This window comes from Rhinolophus sinicus, chromosome X (assembly GCF_036562045.2).
Source record: "Rhinolophus sinicus isolate RSC01 chromosome X, ASM3656204v1, whole genome shotgun sequence".
Taxonomy (NCBI): domain Eukaryota; kingdom Metazoa; phylum Chordata; class Mammalia; order Chiroptera; family Rhinolophidae; genus Rhinolophus; species Rhinolophus sinicus.
The window spans coordinates 64,019,010-64,035,396 of record NC_133768.1 but is presented as its reverse complement, the minus strand read 5'-3'; the positions used below and the strand labels follow the sequence as shown (position 1 = coordinate 64,035,396).

Sequence of the window (16,387 nt, the reverse complement as noted above, 5' to 3'; positions counted from 1 at the left end):
ACCAGGATCATATTTGTAGAAAATAGAAATCTGTAAGAATAGGTAAGAGGGGTATTTTAAAAATAAGAGATTTTAAAAATAAGAGATTTTAAAAATACTTAGTCTGCTTAATTATCAGCTTTCCGAGTTATGTTTATATCATTCAGTGAGCTGAAGACATCCTTTCCCTTCTAGTTTCATACTTATTGTACATAGTTCTATGAAAAGAACCAACATAGAAATTTTAACTCATTAAGATTAGTGATCATAAGTGTGAAATCGCCTGATTCCAGGCACATACTGGTATATTCATGATCTATTTCACTCATCACATTTTTTAAAGTTAAGGGCTCCTTTTTCCTTTTCTGAGAGATGATGGTTAAGGCTGAAGGACTAGAACGCAAATCACATTAATGCACTTCCATATTATTTGGCACTTAAGCCCACAGTTTAGGGCTCTATTACTCGTCACACGTCAGTGCAAAAATAGTTTGTCACAACACTTTCAGCAGCTTAATTTAAAAAGATAGCACTTGGCTGAATATGCCACACTTTTATAGCAGCCAATCTTTAGGCAAAGCAGACACAGGAAGCAGCCGGAGAAGGTAGGTGGTTCTTGGCATTCCCCTAAACAAGAAACAATGCCTAGCGTGGACTTGTGTAACAGGAGATAGCATTCATCTTTCCAAAGCAGTTTTACTTCACACAAAATTTACAAATAAACAGATGGGGAGTGAAGAGGGGAAGAGAGAAACTAAAAGATGAAGCAGGCAGTGCAATTTGCAATGTTCAGAAGCTACCCTCTTTGTGGCTAACATACAAAGAACGAAAAAGAAAATTGTAGGCAATATGCAAGAACAGTAAAGTACAGTAGGCCTTGTGTCGACTGTGACATTACTTCACAGAGGCCAGACTCCCAGACTGGTATTTTTAAGAATTACATTCATGTATCCTTAAAATCCACAGCCGTATCACTTTTATCCTCAGGGCTCCTTTCTAGCTAGCAATGGTCACATATCTGGCCCACTAGTTTACGTCAGTGATTCAAAGAATTTTAACGGTTGATTGACAGTGGCACTAAAATGAATGGCCCTGAACTCTGTCTTCTACATTACAGGTAAGCATAGTGCAAATCTAGGCCAGGTCCAACCATTAGGATTTCTGGGTGGGTATTCCCGTCCATTCTCAATAACTTTTTTTTTTTGCTTTCCCTTTCCCAAATCCCAAGAAGAGTTGGTCAGGAAATTGGGAAAATCGGCTCCTTGAACCCAGGTGGTTGGTAGTATCAGCCGTCACTTTGTGGAAACGATTCATCATGGAGAACAGAAAACAGTTTGTATCTCGGGGTTCAGGAAGGAGAAAGCGAAAAAAATTCCTGAGAACGGGCAGGAGTTGCCCTCCCGGAAACCCTACCAACCATCACCAATCTAGAGAACCGCTAGGTCTTTAATTCACTTCAGAGCTACTCTGAAGCTTAGGGTCTTAAGCACTATAGAAAAGCATGGTTAAAAACATGGGATTTTATAGTCACAGTGGTCTTGAATTCCAAATTCACCACTGTATATCCTCAGGCAAATTACTTCTACGCGCTGAGCTTCTCTCCTGGCCTATAAAATAACTGTTGTGAGGATCAAATGAGTTACTATTGATGGGGGACAATATCCACCATCGATCCCCGAGTTTCCCTGCACATTCTTGCTGGGGATGCCAAGACTAAAAGGCCCTGAGAGCCCTTTCCCCAGGCCATTTCCCAGGGCTGTGTTTGTAGCAAGCAACACTAATGATGAATAATTCTCCCCTCCCCAGACATAGAGCAGGCTTGCTTCTGCTTACTATAAAAGTGGTAAATTCCCTAAGCTCAGTCTTCCTCTCCTGTAATGCAACTCACTACCTGTGTAGTCATCCATCCAGGTCTACCTCATCGGACATAAGACCACAGAGAACCAGCGCATCATGCTGACATTCCGCTTTTGCAAAGAATTAATAAACTGTTTTGTCTCTGACCCAGGAGTCTTGTGTTTTCTGCAATCATCCATGAAACAGCAACAGGTGGGTAAACAGGATTACACCCCAGATCTTGCACAGTTCTTGACCAATACATGAAAGACACTTAGAATAGCAACTGGCACATATTAGATTGTTCGTTATCGAGAATCACCTCTGGGCAAGCTTGAGTGCTGGACTTGGTCAGTGAACCAAGAAACCATGCAAGGATTAGATCACTTAGGGCAGAGCCACCATTGTCTGGGGCTCTGCATACAGTGCATAGGTAAAACAATGTTGATGTGACCTTCAGTGAACCAGGCTAACTCAGATTCCAGAAACAGAACAGTAAACTGGGATGTTCACCCATTAGCATTCAGCATTAAAGAGTTATCTTTCATGATTGTCAATTTTTTGTCTATATCGAACCCAGATGTCATGTATTTATGTTAGGCCAGATTCACAATGGTTCTCAATAAACCTTTGATTCCCAGTACATCAGAGCTGAATGGAACCTTGAAGACTGTTTATTTCAACTCCCTTATTTTACAAAATAAACTGAAGACAGATAAATGACTTATCCAGAGTTACATTTTAAAAAGTAGTCAGCTTACCCTGTATATAACCTCTGTAAATTGCCGGAACCTAACTCTTTAAAAAAAAAAGACTTAATAGGATCAGTTAGAGATCCTGTTTAGCCTATTTCAACTCTGTATAGCATATGAAATACTCAGATTCTACGAACTAAAATGTGGGGTCTTGAAAACATGAAGTCGTGGTGCTAAGACCAAAATGTAGTTTCCACTATTTTATGACAACTATTTGGTGATGGGTGTGTATGGGAAATGCTTTTAAATAAATCTGCCACATTCCGTAATTGATTTCACATCCAATGACCATCCTTCTGCATGTTATTTCTGTGGCCAGCAATACGATGCACCATTAATAATATTCACAGAAACCAGTAAAAACGACAAGGAATAAGATGATCTTCAGGGTTAGAAACATGCAAGTGACAACAGATTATTTAAAGGGAGGGAGTCCAAAGCAGGGATTTCTAACATAACATAGCTTGATCCACAATTAGCTACAACAGAGCTGGTAGGAAGGGCGTGGAAAATTGGGCCCTGAGACCCCCACATTTCTACTTTAACGTATAACTAATGCCTCAATTCCATTTTATACAGAGACATGGCCACGTAAAATTTAGTATTTGGTCTCAGACCTACTTAGCTGATATAAAAACGGAGCATTTGGATCTCAGAGAAATTCACAAGACCATCTGAAAACGGTTTGATGGAGCAAGAATATGGGCTATACTCAGGAAGCCTACGAGTTTAGAGATTAGAGAACATGGGTTCGCCCTGCTGTGGTAAAACAAATACACAAAAAGCCAAACCACCAGCATGGAAAAAATCCAGGCCACTTTTATTTTTCTTGCATTGTAAAATTATCCTTCCCTTTAATAGCTTGTTTAAAGACCATTAGCTACTCAACCAAAGGGGAGGAAAAATGTAAGCTAATGCACTGCCAATGAAAAACAAGCTGTGAGGTCAGCCTAAGAAAAGATTGTTTCTACTCACAAATGTTTTATGTACTCACTGACTTTTCTGGAAAACATTGATGTTTGTAATGTGAGGTACTCGGCTTCAGAGCATATTATGAGAGGAAATGCTTCTGCCAAATTTAACTCATCTTAACCTGCTATTGGTTCTTGCCTTGTATCATGGGCAATGTAAATGAAAGTACATTGAAGTTATGACACTAACTTCCCAAAAATACAGACGTAGGCGTCACAATCTGTAATCACGTGAAACACTGGAGAACAATAATGTCAAGAACATTACTGGGAAAAGTGCAGGAAGGGAGGAGCCTTAAATAAGAGAAAGCAATGAACACGTTGAACCTGTAGCCTAGGTCCTCAAGAACACAGCCCTCTACATTTAAGGACTGCAATAATTTAAAAGCAAATATTGCCAGGTTTAGGACAAGATAGTATATAGATATACACCTTATATATTTTTTTCAGAATCAATGACAAATGGAAAATTCCTATTCTAAAGACATGTAAACTATGTATGTCCTGTGCCTTGCTAAATTTCCTGTCACGTTTGAGAATAAAACCCATCTGGTTTATAAAGTGCAGTAGTTAGCCCAGATGGCACCTTGGTGTGAGTTAAGAAAAGGCAGCGCCCTGAAGACACACACAGTCTTGTGACGAGGCACATGATTTGGCAAGTGATGTGACCCTCTGAGGTCTCTCACCTTTGGCCCTACCATACACAGTGGCCCTGGTCTCTATTACACATATATTTTATTGAAGTTCAAAATGTGAGTGGACAGTCTACATAAGGTCTTGCTTTCTACATATACCGTGTTTCCCCGAAAATAAGAGACCTAGCTGGACCATCGGCTGTAATGCGTCTTTTGGAGCAAAACTTAATATAAGACCCAGCCTTATTTTACTGTAATATAAGACCAGGTGTTTAATATAATATAATATAATATAATATAATATAATATAATATAATATAATATAATATAATATAATAATACCAGGTCTTATATTAATTTTTGCTCCAAAAGACACATTAGAGCTGATTTTCCGGCTAGGTCTTATTTTCAGAGAAACACGGTAGAATCTTCTGAAGCAGCTTCAGCCAGCATAATATGCTATTAAGCCATTTCAGATTCTATCAGTGATTGATTTCCAAGCACAGAAAACAACACCTCTATAGCTTTCTCTCCCCTGGGCAAAACAAAGGAAGGAAATGCCACATGTCCAACCCCAACAATTACAATTATCACTCATCTCCTGTTCGCAGGAAAACGACCTATCTGATCAGGTCAGTAAATGGGCAGCCTAGAAGTTGTAGAGTGGAGATTGATTACCAGTCTAAATCTACTTAAATCCACAAAATTCAAGAAGTTATATGCCTATCACCTCGCAGCACAACAGCAGCACTAAATTGCTGTCTAGAAAACAGTGGTTACACAATTTCTTTAGTAAATCTGTGTGGAGTCCAGGGCATTTGCCACCCATCGTCAGCTGTATCACCTCATTAGTGTAGCCTGGTTTTCAATTTTAACCCCACAAATGTCTAAATAAGGAAACTTAACAGTTCAGAGTTCTTTGTAAAGATTTGCTCACCAATTATCCAGATTCAGCAACCTCGAGTGCATTAAAGTGGCTAAAAAACAGACACCTCAAGTACCAAAATGGCATCTGCATTAAAATAAAAACTAGAGCTAGTAACATTAAGCTTAGTTGTGTGTCTATAAAGCCAAGAGTTATAGGAACCCCTAATAGAAAAAGTTGTATGAATGTTTTTTATCTAGAGAGCTCAAGAACCCATTTCCTTTGCCCAACTATCTACATTTCCCTAGGAGGAAAATTCTTACACATAAACCCCACCCCACTTCACAAATTGCAAAATGAAGAATGAGTGATTACCCAACCAGCAAATAGAGCCAAGAGTCTTAATTTGGTCTATTTTCTATGGCACATAGTAGCTGTTCTAAAGAGTCTCTCCACCCTTGTATAGTCAACCTTTCCAGATACTTCTACAGAATGAAAAACCGAAGTGAACTTAATTGGAAGTGATACTTTATGATAGCACTTTCTGTGGAATAACTTTGAATGAGATTTTACGATTAATTTAAAACTGTATTTGTTTAAGAAGCTCAGTGACATGTACATTCATTAGGCACACATTAGATTAAAACCTAATTATTTTTGAGGCTATTGAGGATATTTGATTATAAATTGAGTGTTAGATGATACCAAGGAATATCTTAATTTTTAAAGATGTGACAGTGGCATAGTGGTTACATTTTTTAAAAGTCAGTAATTTTTAGCGATGCACATTGAAGTACGTAGGAGTAAAATGACATGCTATCTGGGATTTGCACTAAAAGACTTTAGCAAGGGAAAAATAAAGGCTGGATGAAGCAAATGCTGAAAATTGAGATAAATACGGAATGTGGGTAATATGTTGGTTCATTATACTATTCTCCCAACTTTTCAGTATGCTTGAAATTTTTCATACGCTTTATTAGTCTTATTAATTAGCCATATTATGAATAAAGTGAAAACTTTCTCTCTTTCACTTGTAGCTGGGCGAGAGACCAACAAATCAAGAGCAGATAAAAATTCCTCATAATTTTGAGCAGACATTAACCAAAGCATGTGGATATCTATCACAGAACAACAACTTTTTTGTAATGGAGTGTGCCTGATGTCTTTTCGCCCTTGGGTGAGCAGCAAAATTGCCAGGTGATTGACTCCATAGCCTTTGGGGAACAATTCATTCCTAAGGAAGTCTCGGATCCCTACCTTAGGCCTGCCTAACTAGCCACCTAGAAGCTCCCAACTTGAAGTAGGGACCACTACTGTTAGAGCTCTCACAGAAGAGACTGGCGGCCAATTTGCTGGTCTGCATTTGGTAGCAATGTAGCTTACTATCCCTAAAGCAATACAGAAAAACCTTCATTAAACCAAAGCCTGTGTAAATGGTGATTAAAAGAATTTGGTTTCCTACATTCTTTCATGAGAAAGGCACCAATACTCTTTTCCCCAGGTCACCTCACAAATAGCTAGCAAGTATCAGGGTTCAGTGGAATAAATCCTGATACCAGAGTAAATCATTTAGACTGAAACAGATGCAGCCTCCTCAGGTAAATAAGTTTTAAATTAGTATGAGTTGGTTTCTTTCTATTACTTATATTCATAATAAATAGCTACGTGAAAATCGATCTCAACCTTCCCTTTCATGCGCTATTTTTGAGCTGTCTTCCACGTGGGTGTCTTCTACAAGGTGCCCACTGGGATATCAAGTATGGAACTATATTTAAGTCACCAGCCATCATCTTAGTTTCTTCAGACTTGAGACAAAATAAAGTACCAAACAGCCAAAACCAGACAGAAGGAACTGATCTCTTCTGCATGGCAGACTGAATATAGGAATAGGAGAAAGTTGGGTCTTCAAGACTAATTCCTACGGTGCTAGTGATAAGCAGTTGTATTTAGCCAAATGTGCTGATTCGTGTAAATTAGCATATATTATGTACTATTTTCAGAGCATCCTGTTATTTACAGTGTTCTCTGAGACCAGGTTGGAAAAGAATATGATTTTACTTCAGTGACATGCTGCTACTGCCAGAGCTCTTGGTCCTTGGAGTGAAATCTAGGTGGATTACAATTATAATTGTTCCAAAAAGGAACCAAAAAAAAAAAAGAATAATTTTTCATTTTCAGAGTCCCTGAAGCATAATGACTCAGTGTTATAGCTAACTTTGACAATACAAGTGACGGCTTTTAAACTTATCTCTAGATCAGAGCCCTTAACACATCAGTGACTCAGTTTCCTTATTTGTACAACAGCAGTAAACTGTCTGACAAGACAGAATGTCATAAATATCTAGTGTTTTTAGCAAAAATTTTAAATGCTTCAAAGTGAAAAAAAAGGGCAGCCTGATTCTTTAAAAAATATATATTACAGTGAAAAAAATTAAACTCACATCTTATATTCATTGAACGGAATTATTAGTAAAAGGACGGAATGTATAATCTTTCAAATGGACAAATGGAATTGGAGAGACAAGGAATCGGTCAACATACACCAATATTATGGTACTTTATACAATAATAAAGTTAGAGCTATCAAATTGGAAGACAGCTATTAAACTATTCAACCACAATACATTTGATTCAGGTAATATGAGGTAACAATGATGCTCATATTTGCATAGCAATGCAGACTTTCCTAAATGCTTCCTCATTCATCACTGTGTTTTATCTAAACCACCTTGTGAAGCAAATCAGGCAGACATTATCTCTGACTGGCAAGTGTTAATCAAAGGGCTCAAATTTCTGGTGTGAAATGGCTCATCAGAATAACAAGCAAACAGAAGGCCCACTGGAGCCCAGGTCCTGTGGCCCCCCATTCAGCATTCTTTTGATAATAACATGAAGTCTCCGAATAACAATAAAATGACTGGGGTCATCATCAGTTTTGAGACTGTTTCTCCGCAAGGCAGTTCAGGCTCTGATATCACAAAAGTCTCAACAAAAAAGGGGGTAGGGGAGTTCTCCCAGCCAAGAAGTTTCCTGAATTTCAAAATTAGGGAAAGGACAGAGAATGTACAGACAGTAAGTATATATGCTCCGTCAAATGAACCTAAGAAAAAAAATGGCACAAAAGAGCAAACATTTATTTTTCAAAAAGCCTCTTCTCAACAATTTACACTTTCAAAATGTCTGACCTACAGGGAACGAATTCCCAGCAAACAATTTACTGAGTAGTTTTGCACCCAAGCACTGGTCTGTAAAGTTTTCAACAATAGCATACACCCTTGCCCAGAAGCACTTTAAAATCTTTGTAGGTACAACATCAGCTATAACATTCAGACTCAAGACAGGAGCTCAAATAAGGAAGAACCTTTAGTAAGCTGAAGTAATCACTGAAGGTTTAAAGGAAGAATGAGAGAATTTTGAGGCGCGAGCTGGGCTGAGAAAGGCAGGTGAGATAGTAAATGAGAAACAGGGTGGATATTTCAGATTTGGTGACGATGTTCAAGGTGGGTGGCAGAAAGGAGAGGCAATGAAGTAGCAGGAGGAAACTGAAGATGCAGAGAAATGAGCCTAGTAAATGAATGAGTGGATGAGATGCAACTGGAATCCCGGTCTCTAAACATCAAACTCTTGTATGTTACTCTGCTCCTACTAACTAGCCTTCTGGCCTCCATTCCCGCACCCCTCTCCAAGAAATTTTCCAGTGCATTCAGTTTCTTTCTGAAACACAATCTAATTGCGTTGGTCTCCTATTTAAATCTCTTCAATGGCTTACTGGAGCTTTCGGGAAGAAGCTGAACCTTTAACATGGCCTACAAATATCCATCATGATCTGGACTCTCCTTTCTAGTAGGTCCACTACCTGTATCCTTTGTTTCAGCCATTAAGGTCTACCCCACAGTTCCTTTATTGTGCATATTACCATTTCTCTCTACCTTTGCATATGTTGTTCTTTCAACCTAAAATGCCTTACCTTTCCCGTCTTCAATTAATGGCTTATTCTTCAAGCCTTGATGCAAATGTCACATACTATATAAGCCTTTCCTTACCACACTCAAGCATCCAATTAGACTCAGATGCCTCTCCATGATGTTTTTCCATCACCCTCCTATGCATATTCCAATCATTCCTTATCCAACGGCTCTTTAATCACTAATTAATTTCCCTGTCTCCCTCACTCCCTTCTCCTTATATCACCAACCCTCAGAATAATGCCTAACACGGAAGAGGTGCTTAGTAAATGTTAAATAAACGAAAGCACAAAGCTCAGACTTTATCAGTTAAAATCAAAACATGATTTATCCAATTAAAACAACTAACCAAATACTCAGGAAGTTATATAATAACCAGAAAATTAACTTCTGTTACTTCAAGTTACTAATTTGAGTCTACTATCTAAGTATCCAAAGGCTGCACGAATTGTACAGAAACACAATGTCAAAACAGAAAAACACCCAAGAATGTTAAGCCGGTCTACGTGTGTGTGTGTGTGTGTGTGCGTTTAGTTCTACAGTAACACTAGCCTCTCTTAATGGTTAAGTCTCTGCCTTGAACATGTGGGATTCAATCATAAAGCTTCTAGAGCTCTACTACTCTGACAAAATACATTCCATGTTTGACATCAAATTACTCATTAATCTAAAATTCATGCTGTTTGATGAGATGCTACAATCTGGGCCTAACCAGATAGATAAAATAAAAAAGTCTACTACTAATGCATTATTCAAAATGTGATGAATCCAAAACAAGGTTGCCTTCATTAAAAAGAGTCAAAATAAAAGGGTCATAATGAGAGCACATAGATGAAGAAAATTGAAGCAAATTTTTAAATTTTTATTTAATTAATCTTAAGCAGAAGTCGTTGAAGTCCTGAAATGTATCTCTGAAAAAATTCTCACGAATACCTATCGAAAGCTCAGGATATAAATGAAAGTATAGTTTCTCTTTATAGAAAACGTGCCTTCCTTCTCCAGTTTTTCAGAACAATGAGGAACTAAATGAAAACAACTGAATCAATGCCTTATACTTTATCAATCCACTGTACCATAGCTATTGAGTTAATTTTTCTATGTAGTGGAAACTTTCATCTGAGCTAATACTATACTGACATTATGTAATTCCCTTTTTACCCCCAGGTGTATTATCTTTCATATCAATCACTCTTGTGGTCAGTGCTATTTCCCTTCTCCCTTCATCACTGACCTCCCTCTTCCCCAGTAACTTCCAGAGGAATCAACTGGGATTTCCTTTACTCTCTCTCTCTCTCTCTGGTAACCCAATAGTTCTTATTCTTCTATAAGTGACAGATGCCTTTGAAAACACTGATGAAAGCTATGGGATCCAGAAAACTGCACATACCTACATACACTCAATTTTTTTCATACAATTTCAGGAGTTTAAGAACCACTATGCCCCACAATCACCTGTTACACAAATAATTTCTATTACCGTATGGCTCTTTTATAAACCCACACGTGTGCACGTGCACACAATTAATGACTATTATACTGATCAATAACATAATACTCAAAATAATAAAATTTAGTCTAGGTAAAGCTTTTTCTTACTAGCATTATTTTAAGTTACGAATCCCAGATGAACTCTTCTCTAAAAGACCTTAGAAGAAAACTCTGAGCTTTTCAATAAGACAAATCAAAACAGGGAGCAAGGCATTTATTTCAAAAAAAAAAAGTTTACTAGGTCTCGTTTGTTCAACATGCTTGCCTTAAAAAGTGCTGAAATGTCTAAAAAGTGCTGAACCATCTTCCTAAATCTGCTTTTATTAACTCTGACACTTCTGCTCATAAAATCCCGTAAGGCTCAAAAGTTGTATTTGAGTAAAACAGAATTTCCCACTGATAGTAACAAACTCTTGAATTCAAATACTCGTTGTACTATATCATGCTATGTTCAACACCAAACACAAGTTAGCTAGGAACCGAAAGTGATACCAGCTCATAACTATCTAGTTACCTTGTCAAAGCAAGTAAAACATAAAAGACGACAAGACAAATGACCAAAGGAAAGGGAAGATTATAATCAAGGTCTTATTTACTAACAGACAGAGATAAGTGCTTTCTCTTGAGAACACAATTCCTAAGTGAAAGGTTCTTGCTGGATGTACCAAACTATTGGTGGAAACTACCAGTTCACTTTTATTTTTGCGTAAACTTTCAATCACGGTTTAAACCACAGTTTTGTGCTGGGTCAAAAAAAAAAAAAAAAAAAAAGGAAAGGAAATATGATCAATCGTTTAACACAAACTGATAAATTTTAAAATCACAACATCAGAATTTTTAAATAAACTTTGATGATACATTCACAAAACTTTTCTAAGTTTCATGATGGTGGAGGGCACCCATTAAACCCAGCATAGACAATTCAAAGACCTTGTGACTCAGTTTCTTCAGTTGTAAAGACTGAGGTAACAGGACACATCCAGTAAGTATATCCTCAATTTGCTTCTAGTTAGGGTGGAACTGATAAGACTTTAAACTTGTCATTTTATTAGACCCAACCAGGTCCCTTCCCACATAATGGAAGGCTGCATATTTCCTTAAACTAGATATAATACTTTGACCACTGTTTTCGAATATGGACGGTCCATAATTTAAAGGCAAATAGGAGGCAAGAGCGGGAAGTGTAACAGGTACACACCAAATGGACAGATGCCCTGAGAAACGGTTTGAGTTAAAAACCACCGTCTCCTTCCTAACTATAATCAAGTCGCTGGTTAAAACTGAAAACTAGACGAGCAACATGTGGCTTGTGCTTCAGAGCTAGACCAAGAACGTTCAGAGACAAACATCTGCTGAATTTGTACACGAAAACCGTTTCCCCTCATGCCACCCGATTTAGAAGGTTTTACCAAAAAAAGAGGAACCCTTTTAACTGATGAGTTTAGGAAACTCCAGTATTTCCCAATCCAATAGCGGGCCCCATAGATTTCATTCCTCTGAACATTAAGTTAGTGGCAGGAAATAGACTGCTATTACCGGTTCACACACTCTCAGGACGGTGAGACTTGTACAGTCAGCCTATTGCTTTTGAGCACTCTTAATCAACTAAGTGCAAATACTGAATGTCTCTGCCTATTACCCGACAGTTGGTGGTACCTCACCCAGCCTCCAACTCCCACGCTCCCCCCACTCTTCCAAAGAAATGTTTCTTGGGAGAGCACATGGAGAAGCGAGGAGGGGAAAAAAAAAAAAACGCAAGTAGGCGCCTCTTCCTTAGATTTCTGTTGAAGTAGAAAGACTGGGGGCCTACATTGTGTGTCTTTTTGTTTTATAGGATTTTTTTTTCCCCGTCTGTGGGTAGGGTCCCTAGTATTTGAGCTGCAAAGAAGAGAGGTTTCCTTGCCCGGACCCTAAGCGCTCAAGTGGCAAAACCCAGCAACTGACAGGGGTGGGAGGGGAATGGAATCGCGGAAAGAAGGCTGGTGCCCACAAGTTAGGCAAACAAGACCCTATCCAGTACTCCGGGTCTCCCCAAGTTGGGGTGGGGCCTTTCTCCACCGCGCACTGCCTCCCGGGCTGACAAGAGTAAGAACCCGGTTAGATAGAGAAGCGGGTGCTCTTCCGCCCCCACGCCGTCTCCGCGCCTCGGCGTGGCCGCTCCTTCAGCGGCTCCCCGAGTTGCACAACGAGGTCGCGGTAACCCTTGGGAGGGGGCCCCGGGTCCCCCCGTGTTCAACGACAGGAGGATCCCGGGGCTCTCGTTGTCCCCAAGGCCGGCGGGGGCTGCGGGAGCACTCACCAATTTGGGCTTGTTTTTCGTTTCCTCTTCGGTGGCGGCCCGGTTCGCCGCGCTCCGCTTGTTGCTCCGACCCCCACCGGGTTCCTCGCTGCCGCCTCCCGCTCCCGACGCCGCTGCCCCGGGCTGCTCCATCTTTCTCCGGCCCTGTCACCTGTGCCCTGTAACCCCACCTCTCCTCCACTGAGGAAGCCCCTCGGGGCGGTCCCGCTGCCCCGCGCTGATTCGGCAGCACCTCTTCCTGAGGGGGAGTGTGTCTGTCTAGGGAGCTGCCGATTTCAGGCCCCCGGGAGTCCGGGCTCCCCGGCACCCCAGACGCCACACGCCGTTGCCTCTACTCGGCGCTGGGACAAGCCTTGCCCCTGAGAGCAGCTGCAATTATCACGACCGTCGCCGCCGCCCTCAGGGCGGTGTTTAGGGTGGAGAAAGTTGGTGCCTATCTCTTTAAGAGGGCCTCAACACACGTGATTCATCAAAGTGCCCGCAGTCAGCCGCCAGGGCGCACAGAGCTGCTTCCTACTCCCCAGGCCAAGTCAGCCCCAGCTACTGAGCATGCCCGGCGCAGGACCCGAAGCCCAACGACAGGACTTTAAGCTGCGGTTAAGCACTGATTTCACTTCGTAGGGGCCTAGCGTGAAATGGCAAGGAACTAGTCCAGAGAGAAGGGGTGTAGCCCATTTTAGAGGTGGCGAAACTGAGGCCCGGGAGGATTCACGTGTGTGTTTCAGTAGCCGGTGTACCTGAGTATCAGCTTCCACTGGTATAGGCCAGGGCACCTTCCCTAGCAGAGGCCATGCTGGGGGTGTGGCCCTGCTACGCTCTGTGGGTGGGGTTGATTGGCAAGGCAACTGGCATCCCATAGGAAAATCACCACGGGGAGCGCTGATAAATGGCCTAGACAGACTGTACGGTTCACAGTGGAAAGAGTGGGTGCTTTCTGTTGCCATGATGGCGTTGCGGCCAAAGAAATACGGTTGTTCCTTTATTCCCACACTGCTGGCAGCAGAAGTAGCAGGCACCCACCGCGTAAATCCCCAAGGGGGTGTGAGTGAGGCTCTTTAAGCAGAGCACCTGTAGAGACCTCACAATTGGACTGAGTGCTGTTTTCAGCTCCCAGAACTACTTTAAATTGTTGTGGGGAGTGAATAAGATCATGTGTGTCAAAACTTTGTTTAAAATGTAACTTTTTAGACAAATGCAAGGTGTTTTTTGTACAGCTGCAGCAGGGCACTGCCTGCATTGTTACTCTCTAGTCCTGGAGTTGTCAGGAAGAGGCCCGCATAAGATTTCTGCCATCTTTTTAAATGGGGCCCTTTAAAAATAATGCCCACATTGAGAACATTTAGAGGGGCAGGGCCGGATTTGAACGCACCACCATCATAGAATGAGAGCAAGGGAAACTACCTGAAATATAAATTCAGAAACCAAGTCTCTAAACATGTCCATATACCTCTTACTCATGTATCTTCGGGCTATGACTCCTTTTGCCCTTCTGCCCTTCGACCTAAATTCAGCTCTGCTGAACCTAATTTGTTTATGAACATATTTATTGATGTTCATAAACATCATTAGGGTAAATTCGACCATGCTATAGGCGTGATGAGGCAATTCACTTGGACAGTGGAGTGAAAAGCACATTAGATATCAAAACAGTTTTAATCCCAGCTTTGTCATTAACTTTTTAATCATGCAGCTGGGAAACTACCCAGGGACAGCAGAGGGAATACACGCTCCCAGACAGGGTGGACAGGGAGCCCTAAGGTAAATTTGTTTCATTGAAGTTCCTCTTTGACTTAAAATTTGATGTACAGTTTTTTTGACTCACAATACATGTATGTGCATGCACACACTATTTAAATTACTTAAACGTCTCCTCTCCTGAAAAGTTGCATAAAAATGGATGCTGCAGAAAGACATGACCTGTATGCAATGCTTTCACGTAATTCCTGTTTGACAGATGTGGGTGTAGGCCATTGCTGAGGGTTCTCAAAGCTCAAATGTTGCTCAATAATCTGCTCAGTACACATTTATTTAGCTCCTTAGAGTATACCAAGTGACGTACAGAGTGTGGTAGGTTAGAAGGGTGAAGCTGACACCGTTTCTGCCCTTTAGAACGTCAATCTATTGGCTAAGAGTCTAATTCAAGTCAGTATGTGTTGACAGCCTACTGAGTGTTAGGTACTATGCTAGGTATTGTGGGTATAATAATAGTAAACAAGACAGATATACTTTGCTCTGATGGAACTTTCTGGCTATTGGGAAGGATATTAAGCAAAAATGTATTGAGTAATTACAAGGTACCGAAGGAGGGTGGAGAGCACGCCAGGCAAACAACATAAGGATAGCATGTACAGAGACCCTATGGTTAAGAAATTGGGGGTGAGGAGGGAGCCTGCTGTTGGCCAGAGAAGAAGCAGAACAGATAAGCAGCTTCCAGATCATGAAGGTCCCTACTTGTAGGTCTCATTGGTGTGGTTTTAAAAGGGGGGAAGACATTATAACACAAAGACTTCTGTTTGGAGTATGTAAATAGACTTAAAAATGAATTGACATCATTTTGAATGTAAGGTTGGGTTTCACCATCCTCAGACCAGGCAAAGCTACATTTAAAATCAAATTAGAGGTCCATGTAAAACATGCGTAATCTTTACTGCAAAAAGTGAAAAACTCTGGCCCTGATATGGCTTACATTGGACTTTATTGTGGTTATCACAGCCCCTCTCTTAATTCTTGTTGTTTGTTTTTCAGCATTTTGCCCCAGTTAATGCAAACAGTAATTACAAACAGACAAATACCCTTCCTTCAGGCATCTGGGTCATGGGCCTGTCCTGGAAGTTAACGCTGGAAGGAGCTACTCCTCTCCCACAAGGACACTTTGTCCACTGATTATGAACCAGGCTCCTCAGGGATGCAGTCCTAGGGCTGATCTGACTGCACCTTCATTCCTTCATTATTACCTTCCTGGACCACACAAATAAGCTGGTGGATGGAGGGCCATCTTTTCTCTGATGCTGAAGAAAGAAGGAGGCTACCATCATCAGCTGGGATATCAAAAGTCTATGTTAGACCCACTGACCTTTTGGTCTCTCCCTCTGGCCTCTAAGGAATGTAGCACCCGGGTCAACCTTAAAAAACTGGCTCTGGGAGAACAGAAAGATAAAAGGCTGCTAGGCTCTAGCTTTCTTCAAACTGACCTTAGACCCATTCATTTCCTCAGTGGTTTCTGATGATCCTTGTAGTCTCCCTCTGGCTTTCTGTGTCTCCCTTCTGCTTCTTTTTCTTAAAGTCTTCATATATTTTTAAGACTTCTCCTTAATTGTGAGAAAGCTTGCTCCTGATCACTTCAGAACTGAAAATGCTAAGAAAATTCATACATGATGGGCGGCCGGACGGCTCAGTTGGTTAGAGCGTGAACTCTCAACAACAAGGTTGCCGGTTCAATTCCCGCATGGGATGATGGGCTGTGCCCCCTGCAACTAAAGATTGAAAACAGCGACTGGACTTGGAGCTGAACTGCACCCTCCAAAACTAGATTCAAGGAACAACGACTTGACTTGGAGCTGATGGGTCCTGGAAAAAACACAGTTACCCAACAAG

The 16,387-nt window shown here is 40.9% G+C and overlaps 1 protein-coding gene across 4 annotated transcripts in view; it reads right to left on the bottom strand.

Moving 5' to 3' along the window:
- The window catches only part of DIAPH2 (diaphanous related formin 2), an 823,692-nt gene extending 810,481 nt beyond the window's left edge, over positions 1–13,211 (bottom strand). For 2 of the 4 annotated variants that reach the window (XM_019756670.2, XM_074323226.1), the window contains exon 1: positions 12,794–13,211. In XM_019756670.2, coding sequence (XP_019612229.1) covers positions 12,794–12,925 — 132 coding nt within the window. In that variant the 5' untranslated portion in view covers positions 12,926–13,211. The remainder of the gene's footprint in view (positions 1–12,793) is intronic. The other 2 variants (XM_019756672.2, XM_019756671.2) reach the window with 2 other exon arrangements.
- Positions 13,212–16,387: the final 3,176 nt, after the last annotated feature.